The sequence below is a fragment of the Mustela lutreola genome, chromosome 12, assembly GCF_030435805.1.
Source record: "Mustela lutreola isolate mMusLut2 chromosome 12, mMusLut2.pri, whole genome shotgun sequence".
Taxonomy (NCBI): domain Eukaryota; kingdom Metazoa; phylum Chordata; class Mammalia; order Carnivora; family Mustelidae; genus Mustela; species Mustela lutreola.
In genome coordinates, this window is record NC_081301.1 from 5,468,698 (window position 1) to 5,490,484 (window position 21,787).

A 21,787-nucleotide genomic window follows, 5' to 3' on the forward strand; every position below is an offset into this window, starting at 1 on the left:
GGCAGAAAATGGCTCCACCATCTGCCTTCAGACCCTCCCTTCGGCAGGTCTCGGGGCTTTTTTTGGAGAGGGGGAGGGGGCACCGGATTCCCTTAAGCCCGGTCTCCCCATCTCCTCCCGAGGGGGCCAGGGCGGTGGGGCGGGGGTGCGCAGGAACTCTCCTTCTGGAGGGTAACACAGAGCCCCTAGTGACTGCCTCCTAACTCCAGAGATCCGGAGGACCATGTCCACCAGGTGGGGGGGGGGGGCAGGGACCCCCCGGGGATGCAAGGGAGGGTCCTGAGGCTTAGCCTGGGGGTGCTCCCTGACAAAGGAGGGCAGGCCCAGAAAGCCAGAGCCTGGGTTCCTCAGCCTCACCCTGTACTTCTCAGTGGGAATGAGGTTTCCTCTCTCTCACACCCAGCCCAGCCTTCCCTGCCCCCGGGGAGGGGTCCTGGGAGGATCTTGGCCCATTTCTCCAGAAACAATCTGAGCCCGTCTGAGGAGGCAGAGAGGGACCCCTGGCTCTATCCAGAACTGAGGTGGAGGGATAGGCCAAGAGCTTTCTGTGCTGCAGAAGGGAGGGGCTGGGTTGTCCCACTGTGTGCAGGAGGAATCAGAGGCTCAGAGAGGTTGCGTAACTTGCCCAAGAGTGCACAGCAGTAAGTGGAAGCGTCGCGATGCAGACCTGGTTTCTTATCTCAGGGTGACTGATGCATCGACCTTCCCACCGTGATCAATCAACGGCAGAATCCTTGAAAAGTCTCTCTTTGGCACCAACTCATCCAACCACCGCCTTCCTGAGACAGGAGGCCGGAAGGGAAAAACCTGCCCAGGGTCACAGAGCCATCTGGACCCCCAGCCCTGGCCCCAGGGGCCATTTCCCCTCTGGCCGCGCCTCTGCTCCCCGAGTCCCGGTGAGAGCGCTATGGGCTGTTGGGAGGGGGGTAGAGCGGACAGCCGGACAGCCGGACAACCGGACAGCCAGCCTGTGCGGGCCCGTGTGCAGCTTGGCCTGTGCAGGGCTCAGCCTCGCCCGCCCCCCTCGGTGCTGACTGACTGGCTAATTAGGGGTGGCTGGCCTGAGTGTCGTGGGGTCAACAGAGCATGAACTGGAAAAACCTGTGGCCAGCAGGCAGCAGCCCCATGGGGCCATCAGCCCCCAGGGGGCAAGGGTGCGGGCTCTCTTGAGTGACACGGTTGGGCAGAGTGGAGCATGGGGCGGTGGGGCGGGGGGCGGGTAGTGGTGCGGCGTTAGGGGGCACCGCAGAGGCAGGAGGGCCGGCTCCTGAGAGATATGGGGTGAGTCACTTCTCTGGGCCTTGGTTTCTCGGTTTCCTCGCCCATAAGACGAGGGCGCGTACAGCCAGCAGCCAAGGAAAGTAAGCCAAGAAAATGCTATAAACCCAGGCCTTGTCCCAGCATCGGCTGCTGGTAGCTGTTTCACTGTCACTAACGCTGACCCGGCGGCTGGGTCCCTGCTGGAGCCAACCCAGGACCCCCGGGCCGGGCTCCAGCTTTCTCACCCTCCCCAACACCACGGGGGCGTCCTGCCCTCCAGCTGGCCTTCTTGGATCCCCCGGGCCCAGCTGCCCGAGCTGCCCGAGCACGCTTCTTCCCGAACGTCAGACAAGCAGCCCACCCCACCCCCAAACCAGCCGCCCTGGGTGTGGGGCTGAGCCAGGGAACGGAGACACATTCCCTCAGGGACAAAGAGATTTTTCTCTTCCCAGGATGGATTTCGTCCTGCCGGACCCCCACCCCCACCCCATCTCCCATGGTGGCAGGGGGAGATACAAAGGGAAACCCCCCAGGGACAGAAATCCTAAACTTCAAACAGGGCCGAGGCCCAGCCTGGCCAGTCTACGAGGTTGGGGACAGGGGATCAGGGCGGCCTGCCTGGGGCGGCTGCGGAACACAAACCCAGACAAATGGGTCCTGAGGCTCTAATCTGTGCCACTGGCACCCCCCCACCCCCCAACCCCAGTGCAGCAGGAGCAGCCTGAGAGCTGGTAGGCACAGGCTGGGGGCCCTCCCACAAGTGTCTCATCTGCCTAATTGCTTCTTTATTGTCTTACAATCACACACTCTCTCCATGCTGCCCTGAAATATTTCCTTCCCCTATTCATCCCAGTGGCAATTAGAAAGAGTGTGGTGGGTGGGTGGGGGGGGGTCTCAAAACGCAGCAGCGTGGAGTAGGCAGGCGGAGGAGGGGCTGGGGGAAGGGTCGGGCCCCAGGCCCACACCCGGCCCCCGTGAAATTTCAAATTAGGCTACCATCACATCAGACAGCATCGGCATGGAGTCGGAGTCGCTACCACCAAAGACGGGTAGCGCCGTTCACAGGAGACTGTGGGGGTGGGGGGCTTACCTTGGGGTTCTCCAGGATTCCAGCCTCATAACTGTAAGGGGGGAGAGGAAGACAGGGGATCAGGTGGGGAGGGGCAGCGAGACACCCTCCCCAACATAAGCTTGGTCTGCTCTTCTTTCTCTGGCAGAGCAACTGCAGCTAACCCTGCCCGGAACATTTTGGGGCTCCCACGGTTGGCTGTGGGCGCTGCAGGTTGCAAGAAGGAGCCTGGGGCTTCCCATGGGCGGGGGGCTTCATACATGCTGTTCTCTCTGCTTTAAACACACTCTCCCCCTCGCACTTTGGACAGTCAGTCCCTTCTCATCCTTGAAGTTTTCATCTCAAATGTCACTTCCTTCGAGAAGCCCTCCCTGACACCCCAGCCAAGGGCAGGTGCCTATTATCTACCCCCTGACACCAGCCCCCACCCCGCCCCAGCCCTGCAGGGAGTGAGCAGCAGCAGCAGGGAGCGCTGGGCGAGGGGCAGGAGGAGACCACTACCAAGGCTACAGGTGCTCTGGGGAGGCAGGTGCTCCCAGATGCGGGGCGCACAGGTGGGACGTCTCGCTTACCTGATGTGCATGAGGTTCTCGTCCATGCTCCATGGGTTCTTGGGGGTGACCGGGATGGGGATTCCGTGTTGCTGTGGTGAGAAGTGACACGGGGCCAGTGTGAGGCAGCTTGAAGGTGGCCTGAGAGCCATGCCCAGCTGCCTTGGTTTTCTTATGAGGCTGTGGACATTCCCCAAACTCTGGTCCTCGTGCCGTCGAGACCCGCACCCCTCCATCTCCTTCCCCTCCCCACAGCCCTGGCTGCCTGGGGAATGAGCAAGGGCCCCACTACTGGACACACCCGTGCAGAAACTACAAGGCTCTGTGTCTAAGATATCATGGAGTGGACACTGACCTTGGAGGTTACTTCCAGAAGATTCTCTGAGTTTATACTTTGTGGGCCCTGAAGCACTAGGGTGTGCCAGGCAGTGTCCCAGAGGCTTCCCACTTGCTGACCCCACCCCTCTGCGACCCCCATGAGCTGGGGTGTGGGAAGGGCCCAAACTTCCACTGTAGATCTCAACCGAGGCGCGCGCCCGCACCGTACTCAGTATCGCCTGGGGAAAGGGCTCCTAGCTCCTGGCACCTGTTTACGGTACCCCGCCCCCCACATGTTCTGGAGCCACTCCTGTCCCCCTGCCTTGCACAATCACCACATGACTCTGCAACCCTTTAAGGAACATCGCTACACCCCCTACCGGCTCTAGCCTCCCCTAGTGGTTCCAATTAGCCTGGCTTCCAAATGGTTCAATCCATTGTTCAAGGAGAAAACTCATCCCAACCTTGACCCTGGGTCTGAAGGGTGTTGGCGATCACTCTGAAGGCCCACCTCACTCAGCCTTTGGGATTAAGGACAAGGCTGACCCCTTAGCCCCCCTGTGCTGTCCCGGCTTGACACCTGGTTGGAATCCAACATGCACATTACATTCTGCTCCCCTTTCTTATGGGGCACAAGGTAGCTAAGTGGCCCTCCCAGGCCTCTGTAAGGCAGTGAGACCGGACGCTTTGCTTCCCAAGCCCCTTTCAGCACCTTGCCCCCCCCCCCCAATCCAAGGTCCTAGAACCTGGCCAGCCCCGGTCCCTGTGGCCCCCACCAGCATCACCCCGTCTCTCCTGTCGGGGCCACACATGATCTGCCCTCAGTCCCGCCACAGGAGGCCTCCAGGCTCCTCCAGGTTTCCTTCGTCACCACCTTAAGATCTCAAAATAAATGAAGCTAAAACCCTCCAGATGCGGGGTTTCTTTTTTGTTGTTGTTTTTTTAAGCTTTACCTGGGGAATAGCATTAAAAGATAGTCCAAGTCTATTCTGGGATTTGTGTACTCTTCAATTTAAACCTCGTGAGCAAACAGGGACACCTCATTTAGAGGCTGCTCAATATCGGGGGGGGCACTCACCCCCCACCCCGAGTGGTGACCACGACTTCGGGCAAGAGCTGGAACCCCAGGGCTGGGGGCCCAGAGAGCCAGCAGATGGGTTCCCCGCAGCCTTTGTTTTGGGGGGGGGGGGGCTTGGAAACACTTTCACCTTCCTTCCCACGGGGCCTCCACTGTCGTGGTGGGAGCAAGGAGAGGAGGCAGGGAAGAAAGGGCGACGGACGGGCTGGGCAGCTCCCCTCTGCAGCGAGACACACACGTGCGCCAGAAATAGTCCCTTGACCAGAGAGATTTTTGTCCCCGCCTGCACCACCCCCATCGAGAAACTCTTACTGCAGTTGAGGACAGAAAACAAAACCACCTTCCCACAAGTACACCGGCAACGGCCCTGCCTTCCAGCCCCCTCCCTCGTCCGCTGGCCTTTTTAAAAGAAATTAATTACGGTGACGATGCTTACGACAGGATGATGGGTGGGGGGAGTGGAGTGAATGTGTGTGTGTGGCTCTCCTACCGCACCTTTTGGCCTTGGCAACTTGCGGGTCTTGAAAGCAGGGGGTTTTCAAAGTGCCATTGATTTCTGTCTTGGCAGAATCAGCTGTCTGATTCTGCATTTTGGACAAAGCCCACTTGCTGCTCAGTCATTCTGGTCATTTCCTGGGTGCAGAGACGCGGCCTCCCGGAGTGTGCCCAGGTTCCCCAGAGCTCCATGCGGTACCAGCCGCCCAGGGAGGCTCCGAGGCCTGGGACCCCCACACACACCCCGCCCCCACCCCGCCAGGGCCCCTCTCCTCACCATGCTTTCCTGCTCCAAGATTACGGGGGATGGAAGCTCCGTGAAGGGACTTCGCCCCCAAAATCTGGGAAGGCGGGCCCACAACACGCCTGAAATTCATCTTTGCTGGGACAACACCAGGAGTCGCTTTTGTTTGGGGCTTAACGGAAACGAAGGGCAAGGCACGGGTCACCCCGGCCCTCTCTTGAACCAGGAGTGAAGCGGGGCGGGGGTTCCAATTCATTATTCTTAAAGATGAACCGAGGCTCCATATTCTGTCTCAAGGAGAGGAAGGGGGGTGGGAAGCCTCACCCACCCCGGTTCTCTTAATAGCTCTGCGATTTGACAATTTGTTTGGCAACATATGGGCTTGCTCTTGTAAACTCCCCTCTTAATAATAAAACAACAGATGGTACAGGAGATCTTTCCTCCAAGCCCTCCAGGTCTTAATGGGATGCTGGCGGCCGGGGCCGGGCTGGGTCCCCGCCGCGTCCCCTGCCACACGGCACCTTGGCTGCTGCAGGAGCTCACAGCCAGCCCCGGTGACTGCTATTTAAAACCCGAGCAATTTTCTGGTGTGTGCACCGAGTTGCTTTTCCCCAGTCTGATTGATTGAGGCTGTTTGTCAAGGGCTGCCATCGAGTCGCTAAAAAGAAAGGGACCCCGGGGAGCGGCTAAGGACCTTTGATGCAAAACTTCTAATATGTTTTATTGCAACTTGTACTTCAAAAGGGCTGGCTCGACAAAAGCCTTTGTCTGCCATGGCCCCTCGGAGCGCCTACCTGTCCCCGACAGAGAGCTGGGGACAATGAGCAGCCCCGTAATTGCCGGCCAGAGAGCACCTCCCTCACACCTCCCACAGGGGCGGAGGGAGAAGGGGAGGCAGACTGAGGACTCTCCGTGGAGATGCCCAGCCCAGGCAGTGACCGCACCTCTGCGGGGGCCGCCCCTCCGGGAACAGGTGCCACTGAGCTGCAGTGGGCGGGGTCAGCATGGGCAGAGATTCAGTATCCCCCCCCCCTACCCCCTCCTACCATTGCCCCAGAACGGGGATCGGCCCCCAGCCTGGTGCGACTTGTCCAGTCTGCCCCTCAAGAGGGCTAGGCCCCTGGGGGCAGCAGGCAAGGGCTGAGGATGTTTGGGGAGACGCAGCCATACCTTTGCATACTCCATCAGATCATTGCGGCCCTGGAACCGGTTGTAGAACTCGGGCATCCTCCAGGGGGCGATGACCTGGGTGCGGGGCAAGGGGTCAGGTGGCCCGGAGAGCCCGGATGTTGGCTTCTGTGGGCCCTTGACCCGGCAGAGCCGGCCTCTGTGCTGAGGGGCCTGGAACACCCACTGCTCACCTGGGGTCTCCAGCGAGGATACAGCCCATGCAGGCTGGGCAGAGGTGCCCCACTAGGCAGGGGAAGGACAGGACCGGCTACACTGGGGGTGGCCCGGGCTCCGTGGCAGGAAGGCCCTGCGTCCCCTAGTTGGGTCCCTGTCCTTCTGGGCTTCCATCTCTCTGAGACTTGGGGTTCAACCTTGACAGGCCTCGTGTTTCTTGCTGGCAAGGCCAGTACACCCACTCCCATGGCCTGGGGACTCAGAGGGGATGCACAGGGCTGCAGACGCTCCTGCTCCGGGACGGGGGGCCTGGACAACAGACGGTGCTCTCTACCCATTTCTCTTGCTTTCTCTCCCTCTGCTCCCCAGAGCCGCTGGGGGCGGGGAAGGAGGGGGCGTGGGAGCCTGACTGGGGGCACTGAGCTCATTTCACAGGAGCTCCATCAGCCTGGAGGTGGAAAGGCAGTCCCCAGGAAGAGCCCCCACCCAGCCCTGGAGCCAGCCGGGCCCCTGCCTCTGCTGGTGAGCTGTCCTGGGCAACCCCCACCCCTGCCCCCTGCCTTAGAATGAGAAGCCCCGGCCCTGGGAGCTCCCAGAAACCAGCTGTGGCCTTCCGCCTCCCCGCCTTGCCTTGCCCTCTATGGACAAAGTTTCAGAAACAGGACACCTGGCCCCCCAAGCTACTGTGGGAACCGAGGGAGCGGGGGTCAGGAGAAAGCCCCCGTGGCTACCCGTCTGCAGGCGGCCAGCTCGCGGCCACCTCTGAGGACTTCTCAGCTGCCCAGTGTTTAGGGTCCGAAGGGATCACTGAAGCGCCTTAGCTCCAGGCCACTCCCAGCCAGCAAGATGCTGCGGCTGGTTAAAGGGACAGGGAACGATGTTCCACTTAAAAAAGCATGAAAGGAAGAAAGATGGAAAAAAAGGGACCCCCCTCCTCCCCGAGGGCCCTGTCAGACCTTAGAAGGCAAATCTTTTTCAGCCTGAGGTCCAAGTGACCTCTGAGGAGCTTAGACCTAGGCCAGCGTGGCCCAGTCCGGTGGCACAAGCCACCCATGGCCCCTGGGGCCAGCGATGTGGCCGGTGCCACCCAAGACGGGCTGCCGCGGATCTCAAAGACTTGGGACAGGAATGGAACACAGCTCACGATGAATGTTTTCATCTCCGTGACAGATTGAATGAGACTATTCGGGTACACAGGGTTCCATAAAATATAGCATTAAAATGATGTCACCTGTTGCTCTTTATCTTTTTTTAATTTTCTTTTTGGTTTGTTTGTTTTAACAGGGCCGCTAGAAAAATCTAAATCCCCATAGGGCTCACATCGGTTACACACTATGGCTCTGAATGTCAGGAGCCTGGCCCAGGGCCTGCACTGAGTGGGCGCCTGGTGCATACCGAATGAAGCAAGGAAGGAAGGAGGGAAGGAGTGGATGGACAGACAGAGGGACACAGGCCCAGGGCCAAGGTCAGGCTGGATGGGCAGGGGCGGTTGATTCCCACCCCAGGGAGGGGCTCCAGGATGCTGGGGGTCAGACAGACAGACAGAGCTAGGGCCTTAGCTGGGTGACCCTGACCGGGGTTGAGTGGGCTATGAGAACCCCAGAAACAGGGCAGCAATGTCCCAGCCTGCACCCAAGAAGCTAAATCCGGGAACACTGAGGACACTGGCCAGAAGGCGCCGCATCTCTCTGTCCCACGTTCTCATCTCCCCAGACCCCTAGGTGGTACCTCTGGGAGGGGCTGATGGTCAGAGACAGTGCCGGTCCCCTGCGTCTGGCATGAACCCACGGTCTCTCCACAGCAAGACGGGCACCACCCACCCGGGGGATCAGGTGCCCTCTGTCCCGTTCTGTGGAAACTCCCGGACTCCATACCCTGCCCTCCCCCCACCCAGGGACCTTAGCTCCCAGCACCCACCCTGAGGGGAGGGCAGCATCTTACCTTAATCTGAGGGGCCAGTGAGTAGCAGGTGAGCTCAAACCGGACCTGGTCATTTCCCTGGAACACGGAGAAGGGGGTGGTCAGGAGCCATAGCACAGGGGCGGGGGCGGGGGCCTGGGGGTCCGGGAGGCAGGAGCTGCCCCTCATGACTGCTGACCTCGGACTGGGGGGCTGCTCAGGGCAGGCCCCCTGCATGGCTCTCCTCTTACCCCAACCTCGAAAGCCCCCACGGTGCATACTCCCTTTGAAAAATGATGGTTGGTCTTAGAGGGGAAAGCCCAGCTCCTGCCCTCCGGGCAGAGTCAAGACAAGAACACAGGGCTCCCCGGGCACCCGGGTGTGACTGCCGTGACTTCTGTGCACATCGTGCTGTGTGACGTGTGTGTGCATGGGGGGGGGGGCGCATGTGTGCGGGGGCATGTGGCAGGACGGGGACACAGGCATTTGGGGATGCGGCAGGGCACCCACACGTACCGTCGTATATGTACACGCTTCAGGGGCCCTGCGCGTGCCTGAGGCTGGGGGTCTGGCCCCGCCGAGATCCCGGTCCTTCCCCAGGCAACCCCCAGCTGCCTAGATCTCGGCTTCTTCCTCAAGTTTTCCTCCCCGCCTGGCCTCATCCATGTCAATCCAGAGCCCGAGTCTGGGGCTCGGGCTCCGTGGTGCTTGCGCTCCTCATATCCATAAAACTGGGAAGCCTGTTGCCTCGGCGAACCTCAGTTTCCCCATCTACAGTCGCTGCCACGTGGCAGGGAATGGGTGGAACCAGGGGACCACTGAGGGCCCTTTATCCTCGGCTCTGCTCTGGGAAGCTGAGGTCCCAGCAGAAGGGACCAGTTCGAGAGCCCCCAGCCCCCACCCCCAAGGGCTGCGCGGCCTCTCTGCGCCCACGTCCTCCGCTGCAGACGGAAGCCTCGTGTGACCCCCCTCCCTGGCATGCAGACGCAAGGGCTGCCAGCGTCCTGCCTGCTTCCCATCAGCTCGGCACCCGGAGGGGGGACTTAAGCTGTGGAAATAACAGAGGGACCTTTCGCCTACTGTGAAAACTGCACGGGCCCAGCGAGGCGGCGGCGGGAATGACATGTTATTTTCCAGAGTCTTGTCAGGCGGCATGGAAACGCAGATCTCAGCCCCTCTCGGCGGAGGAGCCAGGAGCCCAGGGACTGAGGCTGCCCCCCCAACCCCACCGTCCTGTGCCTCTCGGGGAGGGGGTGTTGAGCTGCGCCAAACCCGCCACCCCACTTGCCCGCCAGCCCAGCCCTGGCGTGAGCACCCACTAGGCGCTCGCTGTCACTGGGGATAGAGCCACGCGGGGCCAGTGGGGTATGCACCCCGGCTTGCCGATGACAAGAGCGAGGCTCAGAGGAGTGATGTCACCTGCCTTGGGTCACACAGCCAGCAGACATTTCTGTCCTAAGACCTCACCTTCAGGTGACCGGTCCGAGCTCCAGACTTAAACTCACTGAGTCCTCACAGCTGACAGCAGTCCCCCAGAAGTAGGCGCTATTATTATCCCTGCCTTACAGGTGGGGAAACTAAGGCACAGCCAGGGACATGTGCCCAAGGACCCCATGGCCAGCCCAGTTCCTTCAGCAATGGCAGCTACCACGAAAGGCAGATCCATGTCAGACTTGGAAAGCACAGGGTGCTACATCTCCTGGTGATTTCTCCCCCCACGGCTTCATGTTCCCCTAGTACAATGGCAGCTTGTGCTTCCCTGGACAGGCCTGCTGGGCGGCTGTCTGCCCATTCAGACCCACATGGGGACACCCATCTGTTCCAGAGTCAGAGACCCTCCCAGAAGCCAAACAGCCTCCCTTGGTTCAAATTCTGTCCCGATGTAGAGCCAAGGTGGGTCCAGTCCCCCCGCCCCGCCCACTGAGCCCCAGGACCCTGTGCGCCAGGGCAGCTCCTGGCTGCTCTCCCGGGACAGGAGAAAGCTGCATCCTCCACACCATGTGTGTCCACGTGCTGATACACGTACAGGCATATGTAAGTGTGGGTGCAGCACCCACAAGGACCGGAGGGGGTGGGGGTTGGTGGGGGGTCCGCCCATCTGTTCCTGGGCTAACCATACAGATGGCGCCTTTTACAAAACTGCTCCCTGTACCCCTACCCAAGTCTGGCTCATATTTCCAGGCCCTTTTTCCAAAACTGGGCGGGGGGGAGGCCCCGGAAGGGCTACCCCAGCTTCTGTGCGGCTCTCCACAGGGGAGGGCAGTGGGTGGGGCGTGGAGGGTGAGCCCCAGCTTGAGCTCTGCAGCAGGTGGGCCCTGGGAGGGATGCTGCCTCCCACCTCCAGGCCTTTGCAAGGGCTGTTCCTGTGGCCTGGGGTGCCCTTCCCCCTTGGTGTCACTGGCTAACTCTTGTTCCTCTGTGGTTCAACCCCCTGCTGGGTTAGGGCTCCTAAGTTCCTGGGTGCCTCCCGGAGCCCATGCATGGAGGAGGGCCAGTGCTGGATAAATTCTCGGGGAGAATGAACACACACGTGAATGCGACTTCTGGGAGGTTGGACGGGGGCTCCCGAGGCCCTGGTTTCCTCCATCAGCGACTCAGGAGCTGGGGCAGGTTGGGGGCTGAGTTTCCACATGGCCACAGCCTCAGAACTGGCCACGCCAGCATCTCCACCTGTGGGGGGAGCTCCGGCCGTCTGCTAATGCTCCAGCTTTTTCTGCACTGGGACCCCCTTGCCAAAAACTGCCAAGGGTCCTCTGGTGTCTCTCTGGGCTTGCCGGCCTGACCCCCCGGCCTCGGTTCTTCCACCCGGGGCCACAAGCCCCCCTCCCAGAATGTAAAGTCACAGACACTGGCCCCCAGCCACCAGGCCATAAGCTACGGCAGGCCACCGGCTCCTCTGCTCCCTAACTTCCTGCCGCAAACTTGGCATTTCTCTGGACCCCACCCCGGGCCTGCCTGGCTCTCCCTATTCACACCCCTCAGTTCTAGGAAATTGTCTCCAGAGACTTTGGGGGGGGTGGCTCTCCCTGCTTCTGTAAATACGGGAAACTAAGGCACAGCAGTATGTCTTACCCAATAATCCCAGGGGAGATAGAGATCCAGGGTAGCACTCCCCTCCCAAGGCCTTCCAACATCTAGTCTTGGAGGCCAAAGAACGTCTGGAGGGGGTGTTCTTTTCGGAACCCGAGTCCTGCGGACCCCCGGTAGGACCCTAGGATCCTGGGGGGTGATGGCCTTTCCAGCGGCTTTTCTCCAGAGTCAGCAACCCAACCCAAGGCCTCAAAGCCAAGCCTCTGGTGCCCTCCTGTGGTCAAACTGAGAAGCGCACACAGCAGCAGGTGGCTACTGGCAGCTTTGCAGAGGCTAGGGTAGGGGGTGTGTGTCTCCCAAGACCCTTGAATCTCCCAAACCAGGGCCAGACCCGCCACATGCACACATTCACTCCACCAGCCCTGAATGCCACCCATTCTCAGTCCTGGGGCTACCACTGGAGGGACCCTCTCCGGGCACAAGCCCTTCCAGAATCCTGATCTGGCCTCCGCTTAAACATCTCCAGGAACAGGGTGCTCACTGCTCAGCCCACTTCAATATGCGCAAATGAGATGGCTGGGAAACTTCTTTATTCCGCACTGACTTCTGTTCTCACTGACTTTCCTCTGCCCACAGGAGCCCCCAGTACAGGTCTGACCCTCAGACGAGTGAGGCAGTCCCCTCCGGTCGAGTGAACCGAGCGGTCCCTGCACGCCAGCCCTGTGCCGAGCGCTTTTGCAGTTATCCTGCTCATCGCTCCCAAACTGCCCCATGAGCTAGTTCCACTTGCTCCCATTTTACAGACAAGGAAATGAAGGCTCATGGGGGTGAAGTCACACAGCCCAAAAGCAGGGGACCCGGGATCTGAACACAACTGCATGGGCCCTAAGCCCTGAGTCCTGGACCTCTGGGCTCCGCTCCACCCTGCCCTACAGCTCTCAGTGGAAGGTGACATGCACATCCCTGTCCAAACAGCCTGGCTCTGGCCTCCTGCTCCAAAGGTGCTCACGACTAGGCTGTTGGTGAGCGCTAGGGCCACGGGTCTGGGTGAGAAACCTGCCAGTTCCCTTCTTCCATAGAAGCCCACCATTTGAGTCCAGAACAATCCCAAACGCCCCACTGGGGAAATCACTGGGTGCCCCCCATCTGGCCTGGGGCCTCCCTGTGCTCCAAATTGTAGGCCCTCAACATGAAGCCAGCCCTGATGGAGCCGGCTCTGGTTCCATGCTCCCAGGGAGGCCGTAGTTCAAGGCTCCTGGCTCCAAGCCTTTGCACAGACGGATCCCTCTGCCGGGCACACCCTTCTCATCCTGCAAGGCCAATGTCTATAATCAGCCCTCCCTCCCCTGCCCGCTGCTCTGGCAGCCGCCTTATCACACATCCCCTCTCCTCCCCTTGAGGGCAGGGGGAGCCCAAGAGCTCCACACCGTTGCCAGACCCAGCCCGTGCCCAGCCCTTTCTAGAGGCCCAGCAGAAGCTTGCTGACCTACGGCCCAACAAATGAATGAACACATGAGCTCTCAGAGACACGAACCGGGGTCACCCTTGTTTGCAAGGCTACTCTGCAGTCGCATGTCCTCGGTCCTAATTGAGGCTGCAAGTGCCTTTAAATCCCAGAGAGCCAGAGCCTGGGTCAGGTTAGCACGAGGGTGCCGGTAATGTAGTGAGCTCCCCGTCCCTGGGGCGTGTGCAGTCTACTGATGGTGAGGTTGTTAGGGAGCCAAGTCCTGGCCTGGGCTATTGGCTTGGTGTCCAGTGATGTTGAGAGCCCAAAACTACAATCTTCAGAGTAACATTGCCCAAGAGTTGCCAACACTGGACTCTTGTTTCCGGAGCACGGCCCCCTGTGGGATAGGGCGCTGAGGGCTCTCCTGCCTGGTGCCCCACAGGGCTCTGTCTCAGTCTGCACTGTCCACGTGGGGCCTGGAAGTCGGGGGTGCACCACAGGTGAGTTGTGCCCCCCCCCCGCAGAAGAGAAGTTGAAGCTTCAGCTCCCAGTACCCGAGGATGTGGCCTTATTTGGAAATAGGGTCTTTATAGAGGTGATGGAGTTAGGTTGAAGTCACTAGGGTGGGTGCTAATCCCCATATGACTGGGGTTCTTATAAAAGGAACCACAGAACCACACATGCCTGCAGGGCGGAGGAGGGACAATGCACGGGGAGAAGACAGCCATGTGCCTGGAGAACATCAGCGTTGTGTCTACAAGGGCGCAGCCATCGCTATAGAAGTCTGGAGAGGCCCGGAATGACGCCTTCCTAGCCCCCTCAGCAGGAGTGCGGCCCTGCCCACACCCAGGCCCCAGAGCCCAGAGAGACAATCCATTTCCATGGCTGGAGCCGCCCAGGGTGCGGTGCTGGGATGGAGCCCTCAGTGCAAATTAAGACCAGGAAGCCCCCTGCCCCTCCCCAATCCACCCCCGTTTTGCAAATGAAGAATCCGAGGCTGGGGGAGGGGAAGGACCTCCCCAAGGACCACACAGCTGGGATCACCCCCTCTTTGCTAACGCGGGTTTCCAACCTTTTCCACTACCATCGTGTGGCAACCTGTGCTGTGTGACCTGGGCGGGTGGGGGATGTCCCTGAGCCTCCATGTGGAGTCTCCAGTTGTTGAGTCTGTTGGCAGAGCCCACCCACGGAACCCACAGCTCAGCCGCTTCCACTCCCAATACCCACCCCTACGTATCCTGGTCCTCCTGCTCAGACCCTGCTGGCCATCATGCCTGCCTCTCGGGGGTGTGGGGGACAGTGGGGGGCTGGCAAAGTGTGCGACTGCTCAAGGACCGTTGACCACCCTGGCTGCCTGAGTCCCGTTAGCAGGTTCACCCTGCCCCTCCTCCCCTGCATCCGCTGCCTCACCTTTCCTGTGGCGCCGTGAGACACATACTTGGCTCCCTCCCGCTGGGCGATCTCCACTTGTTTGCGGGCGATGCAGGGCCTGGCGAGCGAAGTGCCCAGGAGGTAGCGGTCCTCGTACAGCGCACTGGACTGGATGGCGGGCCAGATGAACTCCTCCACAAACTCCTTGCTGACATCCTCGATGAACACCTGCGGGGAGAGCAGCCCATGGGAGGGAGGCTTGGCAAGGATGGAGGCCAGCCAGAAGACAGAGCCCCAGGGGCCTTCCTAATGCCTGGCAAGAGGTACCTCCATTATTCCTTCTGTATCTGTAGTAGACATCATCAATCAATCCTAGCATACAGTGCTATTACTCCCTTCTTGCACTCATTGCAGACATCACTAATCAATCCTAATTTCCATCTAGCTGAAACTGGATATGGGTGTTTTTTCTTTTTTCTTTTTTTTTTTTTTTTAATTTATTTGACAGGCAGAGAGAGACAGACAATGAGAGAGGGATACAAGCAGGGAGAGTGGGAGAGGGAGAAGCAGGCTTCCCATTGAGCAGGGAGCCCAATGCAGGGCTCCACCCCACAAGCCTGGGATCATGACCTGAGCCGAAGGCAGGCACTTAACAACGGAGCCACCCAGGTGCCCCTGGATGTGATTCTTAAGTCCCTCCCAGCACAGCATTCTGGGCCCCAGATGGAACCTGTTGTCACCTAAGACCTAGAGCAGTCCAGAGTAGAGAGTTATCCACAAAAGCTCTAAGCCAGGGATGATTCTATCCCCCAGGGGAAGTGTTCCCCAGAAACCATCTGGAGATATTTTTGGTTGTCACAGCAGATGGGCTGGGGGAAAGGGCTTCTGGTGCCTGATGGGTGAAGGCCAGGATGCTAATAAACATCCCACGTTGCTCAGGACAGCCAGCCACACACACCAATAGTGCCAAGATTGAGAAGCCCTAATCTAGAGGAATGGCTCTCAAAACGTAGACCTTGGACATCTCAAGATCCTTTCAGGGAGACGGAGCAAAAAGACTTTTTAGGGGTGCCTGGGTGGCTCAGTGGGTTAAAGCCTCTGCCTCAGGTCATGATCCCAGGGTCCTGGGATCGAGCCCCCAATCGGGCTCTCTGCTCAGCGGGGAGCCTGCTCTCTCCTCTCTCTCTGTCTGCCTCTGCCTGCTTGTGATCTCTGTCTGTCAAATAAATAAAATCTTTAAAAAAAAACCAAAAAGACTTTTTAGAGTGATCCTAAAGTGTTATTTTCCTTTTTCACCAGGTTGACATTCACCCTGAATTTGCAAAAGCAATGATGGCTACTCAAAACACAAATCAGGGCAGAGACACGGTCACTGCGTTCCCAAGGCCTCCACTCCACAATGAAGATTTCACTTGAGATCTGTCTTGAAGCCGTAAAAAATTATGACTTTTGTCGAATCTCGAGCACAGAAGGTGAAATACACACAAAACACTTCTGTTGCATTCCAAAGTGAGTTACAAGCTCAACTAGCTACTTTTTTTTTTTTTTTCATAGAACATTGTTTTTACTGGAAAGAATGATAGACAAATTATGGTGCTTCAGACTTGAGCGTCTGGCCAACAGTTTCACAAAAATGAAGAAAACTGAGTATTTGTTGCCAATGATAAAATTCGGGCTTTCCAGTTAAAATTAGAATTATGGGCAACTTGCATCTGACAGCTTTCTCATATTTCTGAGTAATGGCAAGACTGACAAATGTGATATTTTGATATTTTATCATGAAACATATCGAATTTTGGGAGAGCTGCCTAACTCAACGAGATAATAGTTTTCTAAAGGACCAACGCATGATGTCACACCATCTCGCATGGTGAAAAAAAATCCATCTGCAGGGCAAGATGGACCAGTGGATTTTAATGCATGAAATGTTCATTGTGGGGTTTCAGTTTCCCTGTTGCACTGATCTTTAAGAAACTACCCCTTGTTGACTTTTGATGTGGTATTCAAGGATATCTCCAACTCTCTGAAAAGGATTTTAAAATATTCCTCTTTTGGGGTGCCTGAGTGGCTCAGTCGGTTGAGTGTCTGACTTACGGTTTCGACTCACGTCATGAGATCAGGGTCCTGGGATCGAGCCCCACGTTGGGCTCTGTGCTCAATGAGGAGTCTGCTTGGGATTTTCTCTCTCCCTCTCCCTCTTCCCCTCCCCCCTACTCACACACCCATGCTCCCTCTCTTGAAAAATCTTTAAAAAAATAAAATACTCCTCTCTCTTCCAGTTGTTACATTCATGAGGCCATATTTTTTCCTGACACAAACCAAAACAACACATCACAAAATGAATGGCGACAGGGCTATGGGAATCCACCTGTCTTCTGTGAAACCAGACATTAAAGGGGTTTATAAAAATGTAACACAATGCTACTTTTACAAAAAAAGTCTTGTTTTGGGAATAGTTACTTTTCTGAGGTAAAAATGTCACTTACGTTAACCTATAAGGTGTTTAATGTTTTTCTTTTAAAAATGGGTTAATATTGGGGCATGGCTCAGTGGGTTAAAGCCTCTGCCTTCAGCTCAGATCATGGTCTCAGGGTCCTGGGATGGAGCCCCGCATCAGGCTCTCTGCTTAGCAGGGAGCCTACTTCCCCATCTCTCTCTGCCTGCCTCTCTGCCTACTTATGATCTCTGTCTGTCAAATAAATAAATAAAATCTTTAAAAAAAAAAAAAAAGAAAGTATATGGGAGCCCCTGAGGGCACAAAGTTAAGGATTACTGATCTAGGGTAATTTATGAAGGCCGAATCTTTACACGAAAGCCCAGCTTATGTGAAAGCCCAGCTCATGTTCAACATTCACACGTTCTTCCTGCACTTTCTGATCTCTTGCTCGGACAATTCTTCTCTCTGAGACTCAGGGGACTCTTGACCAAGGAGGGACATCCAGTGTTAGGCACATGGCCAGTGATGGGATGCGGGACTCATTCATTCATTTTAAGGTACTAATTGAGCTCCTACTATGTGCCAGTCTTCTTTTCAGGTTCCAAGAACCCCACAGACGTACCCTACACAGGGAACCAGTTCTGGCCAAGCAGGTGGGCTGATGGCCTTTCACACCACCCCTGTTATGTCCCCTGCGAGGGTGCTGGGGACATCCCCATGGGAGCAGCTCAGACTTCATGCTGTGAGCCTATATGGTGAACCACGTTGGCTCTGTTCACCATCTGGGCTCTGTACCCAGCAGAGGACCTGCCCGCCCCATGATAAGATGCTCAGCCAATGCACTGAACTCAACTAGAACTTTCTGATTCTGCAGAGTGGATGGAAGGAGGGACAGAGATCAAAGAGGAATGGGCAGGTAGGTAGATGAAGGATGGATGAAAGGATGGGTGGATGAATGCATGGATGTATGGATGGATGATGGTTGGATGGATGGATGGTTGGATGGATGGATAGATGGATGGGTGGATGGATGGATGGATGGGTGGATGGATGGGTGGATGGATGGATGGATGGATAGGTAGATGGATAGACAGATGGAAGGATGGATGGGTGGGTGGGTGGATGGATGGTCAGATGGATGGATGCATGGATGTGCGGATGGATGATGGTTGGATGGATGGATGGATGCATGGATGATGGTTGGATGTATGGATGGGTGGATGGATGCATGGATGGATGGTCGGATGAATGGATGCATGGATGTGCGGATGGATGATGGTTGGATGGAACGATGGATGGATGATGGTTGGGTGGGTGGACGGATGAGTGAGTGGATGAGGGTAACAGGGATGGGCAGGTGGATGGACGGATGTGGAAAAGAAAATAGGTGAGCAGGTGGGACAAGGAGGTGGTGGGGCAGAGAACAGTGACTAGGGAAGTCAGGGAGATGGCGGCGCTCACATGCCTGAAAAGAGCAGGGAAGCGGACAACAAGGAACTCTGGGACAGCATTGCCCCTGCTGCCCCCACATGTCAGAACCCCACTCCCAGCCCTGAATCCTGCCTCCACTTGGTACCTTTTTGGCCCCGAGCTTCAGTGCCTTCTTCCTGGCTTCTTCGAAGTCTTCCTTCTGGCCGATGTTGGCCTGAGAAGCAGAAGCAGAGAGGCACCATCAGCCCAGCGGCATAAAGAAGAGTGGGGGGGAACAGCAGCCGCCCTGGGCAAGTGCGGTCTCCAGCACCCCTCAAAAGGAGGTACTTTCCACTCGAGGGGCCAAGGTCACAGTAAGAAGGAGAAAGGCACAGAGCAGGGTCCGGAGAAGCTGGAATGCTTCTAGGTAACCCTTGTCCCTCTCTGGACGTGCTGGGAAGCAGTTCCCGTGGGTCAGAGCACTAGGTGGCCCTGGCCCTGCACACTAGGCTGCCAGGACTCAGAAATTGCTGTCACTGCCTTAAAGATCTCAGGCTTCCCTTAAGTCCGTCTATCTCATCCTGAAAACTCCCCCAGAGCCAGTACTGAGGCCACTGTGTCAGAAAGTGCGCAACCCCGGGGGGACTTCTGCCGCCGAGCACAGTGACTAGACCATCCCAAGGCATGTGGGCAGGTGGGAGGCCATCTCTGCTGTTGGACTCCAACTTCTGTGACAGTCCCCTCTTCAGACACCAGCGTGGTTTCTGCTGGCTGCACTCTGGCCTGCTGCCCGGGTTTTGACCCTGCATTCTGCTCGCCAGACTCTGGAATCTTTCCAGAACCCAGGTGCATGTGCTTTCTGAGGGCACTCAGCTTTTAAATCTATTTTACAGTAGCCAGGCTTCTGGACCGCCCCACTGTGCTGCTATCAGCAAGACCAGCACACCCTGGGGTCCTCCCGTGCTCCCAAAGCGGTGACTCTCACTCGCCAGGGGGCTGGGAGCGAGGCACTTCCCCTCCTGGGCCTCACTCTCCCCGACCCATGGGACAAGGGGACTGGGCGCTGTTAGGTGGTATTGACTTTAACTGCAGACCAGTCATTCCTGGCAACAGCTGAATTTTTGTCTCTGGAGAGCACCATTTTCCTTTCCTCTGGGAACAGAAACCTCTCTTCTGGGCCCTCTTGCCATAAGAAGGGAGGGGAACAAATCAGGTCTCCTGCTCACTGTTGGGACAGGCCCAGGATCCAAGCCCACACAATCAGAACCCTTCATGACACAGCCATGGAAATCAATGCGTGGCGGGCAGCAGCTCCAGCAGTGAAAATACCCCTGGGCTCTCCCATCAGGGCCTCTGCAGGAGGCTCTCCTTTCCCTGGGAGAGCCAGGTTACAATGACGGGAGCCTTGCCTGCCCTGTGGAGAGGCCAAGAATGAAGCCCAATAGAGGTGGAGACACATCTGGATATGCACCTGGATCCAGCCTTGCCTGAAGCTGTCAAAGCCCAGATTTCTGTCACATGAGCCAAAAAACTTTTTTTTTTTCCATTTTGTTGATTTTGCTTAAATTGGTGTGTGTTAGACTTCAAGAATTTGCCCTCAAGGGTCCTGAGTACATGGAGGATTCAGAAGCTACCTCCAGTCTAATTCATTAGAAACAGAGCCAGCTTGACCAGGGATGCCTGCTGGACCCAGCACAGGGGAGTGGCATCACACATAACCTATTACCTGCCTGGGACCTGTCTGCCCCTAGAACTAGGTGGTCTTCAAGGGCACTGCCAGTTCAGCCACTGCAGGGTTCTGTAAACTTTGCAGAATTACTGGGGCTGACAAGGGACTTCTGGAAATGGGGAGGGTGTGCTTTCCATGGCCTTCAGCAGGCCCATGGTCCCTTGCAGGCAGGCTGGCCAAGTCACACCGCCAAGCTCTTTCCCGCCGTTCCCCACTCTGGTTGCCCACAGAAAGCTGGCCTCCCTCGTGCTCTGCAGGGCATCCCAGACCTGGGGGACACCACAGATGTTCGTTTTATGAAGGAAGAAAGGGAGGGAGAACCACAAGTACGTGCCTACAGCTCAGGGCAGGCTTAGGGAGGGGTCAGGCGAGTGATGGGGAGCAGGACAAGTGGGGAGAAAGACACACTGAGCACCTCCTTACCAGGTAGGCGATGACATCATAGCCTTGTTCCTTCAGCCACACGAGAATGCAGGAGGTGTCCAGGCCGCCACTGTAGGCCAGAACCACGGAGCCTTTGCTGGACATCTTGTCTGAGGGCGGGGCGGGGGGGGAGGTTTGAGGAAGGACAGTGACGCAGAGCCAACCCGTCCGGACCCGTCAGCCCCTGCAAACAGCTCCCCCCTCCCGACCCTTGGCCTTGGGCAGCCTCGTCCTCCAGCACCCTCCGGCATCCCCCGCTCTCGCTGGGGGCTCGGGAACAAGATGTTCACCTGTCATCAAGGCCAGCCCAGGAGCTGTTCCTTCCCAAAGCCTCACCCTCTCCACCCCTACCCCTGGTGAACTGACCCTCCCCCTGCATGCGCAGTCACACATAGGCAGGGTCTGGGGAATACTGACAGCAGCTTGCGGCTGTCGGGATGGGGGGGCCCCTGGGGGGTGGTGGGAAGCACGTCTTAGAGCCACTCCCCCACCAGCTAGAGAAGGCTGAGCTGTTGGGACCAGGCCATGAAGCTTGGGAGACATGGGTGGGGTCACTTGGAGAGCACTAGGCGTGGCTCTGAGGGCCTCCCAAAGCTCGCCCTGCACCCCCACCATGACCCCATGGAGTAGCTGCTGTCACAGCCCCTGGGGAGACAGAGACTGGGGCTCAGACAGGTGAGCAGCCGGCTCCGGGCCCCAGAGCACATGCCAGGGCCCTTCCCAGCATGTGGTGCTGCCTCCCAGCTGCAGGCAGACCGGGACACTGGGGCGCAGAGCTCCTGCCTCCGCGCTTCCTCCAAACGGGGCCCCAGTGAACCCTCCTGCCCTGGGATCTTAGACTCTCTTCAAACGCAAGCACCTCTGGGAGGGAGAACAAGAGACCTCGAGCTCCTGAGGGACCTGCTGCTCCGGGACGCAGATGCAGACACCAAGCCCCCGAGAAGGAAGGAGACAGGCAGAGGGAGGGCCTTCCTGGAGGGGCAGATCACAGACCTGTCCCTCTGCCGCAGGGACAGGAGTGTCCCGCCCTAGCCATCTCCTCGGCTACCCCGAGGCATCAAGGGCTCCTGTCTTCTTGCTTTTGCAGCTGCTGTTCCTTCTTCTAGAAGCCTCTCCCCAAACCCCTGGGCTGTGTTGGGGCTCGCCCTACCTCCCCAGGCCCTCTCCCCAGGGCCCTGAGAGCAGATGCCAGTACTATGCTCTTTTGCTAAAGAGGAAATCGAGGGTCACAGAGGTGGAGAGTCATGAGCTTGACATCAGATGGTCAGCAGGCAGCAGGCCTGGATGTGGAAAGAGCCCGTCTGGTCCCAGCCTCCTACATTACAGGGAAGATGCCTGTGTCTGGTGACGGCGTTGACCCTGGAGCCTGACCAAGGGCAGGGTCCTCATTAGATATTCTTGGGAAAAGCTGTGGATACCCCTCCACAGACCCATGGAGCCCAGAGGGGGCACCCCACCATGACAATCGCAAAGATGCAGGCTCCCACATACCGAAAACCTCCCCTGTGCCTGGAGGTCCCGAGAGGTGCTGTCCCGGTCACTCAACCCTGTGCAGCAGAGCCTGGACAGAGCCCACACGTCCCCTGTGCAGACACAACTCACTGGCCCACCCACCTGCCGGCTCCAGGGCTCACATACCCTGCAGCCCTTTGGACACAGAAGGGAACAGTGAGTTTGGGGGG

General features: G+C 57.8%; 1 protein-coding gene across 2 annotated transcripts in view; it reads right to left on the reverse strand.

The window, feature by feature from the left end:
* Positions 1 to 21,787, reverse strand: part of ASS1 (argininosuccinate synthase 1) — a 52,085-nt gene that overhangs the window by 24,848 nt on the left and 5,450 nt on the right. For both annotated transcript variants that reach the window (XM_059142549.1, XM_059142548.1), the window contains exons 3-9: positions 20,106 to 20,215; positions 18,120 to 18,188; positions 14,146 to 14,334; positions 8,301 to 8,357; positions 6,186 to 6,260; positions 2,902 to 2,972; positions 2,351 to 2,381 (exon numbers count right to left, since the gene is read on the reverse strand). In XM_059142549.1, the coding sequence (XP_058998532.1) occupies positions 2,351 to 2,381; positions 2,902 to 2,972; positions 6,186 to 6,260; positions 8,301 to 8,357; positions 14,146 to 14,334; positions 18,120 to 18,188; positions 20,106 to 20,210 (597 nt within the window). In that variant the 5' untranslated portion in view covers positions 20,211 to 20,215. The remainder of the gene's footprint in view (positions 1 to 2,350; positions 2,382 to 2,901; positions 2,973 to 6,185; positions 6,261 to 8,300; positions 8,358 to 14,145; positions 14,335 to 18,119; positions 18,189 to 20,105; positions 20,216 to 21,787) is intronic.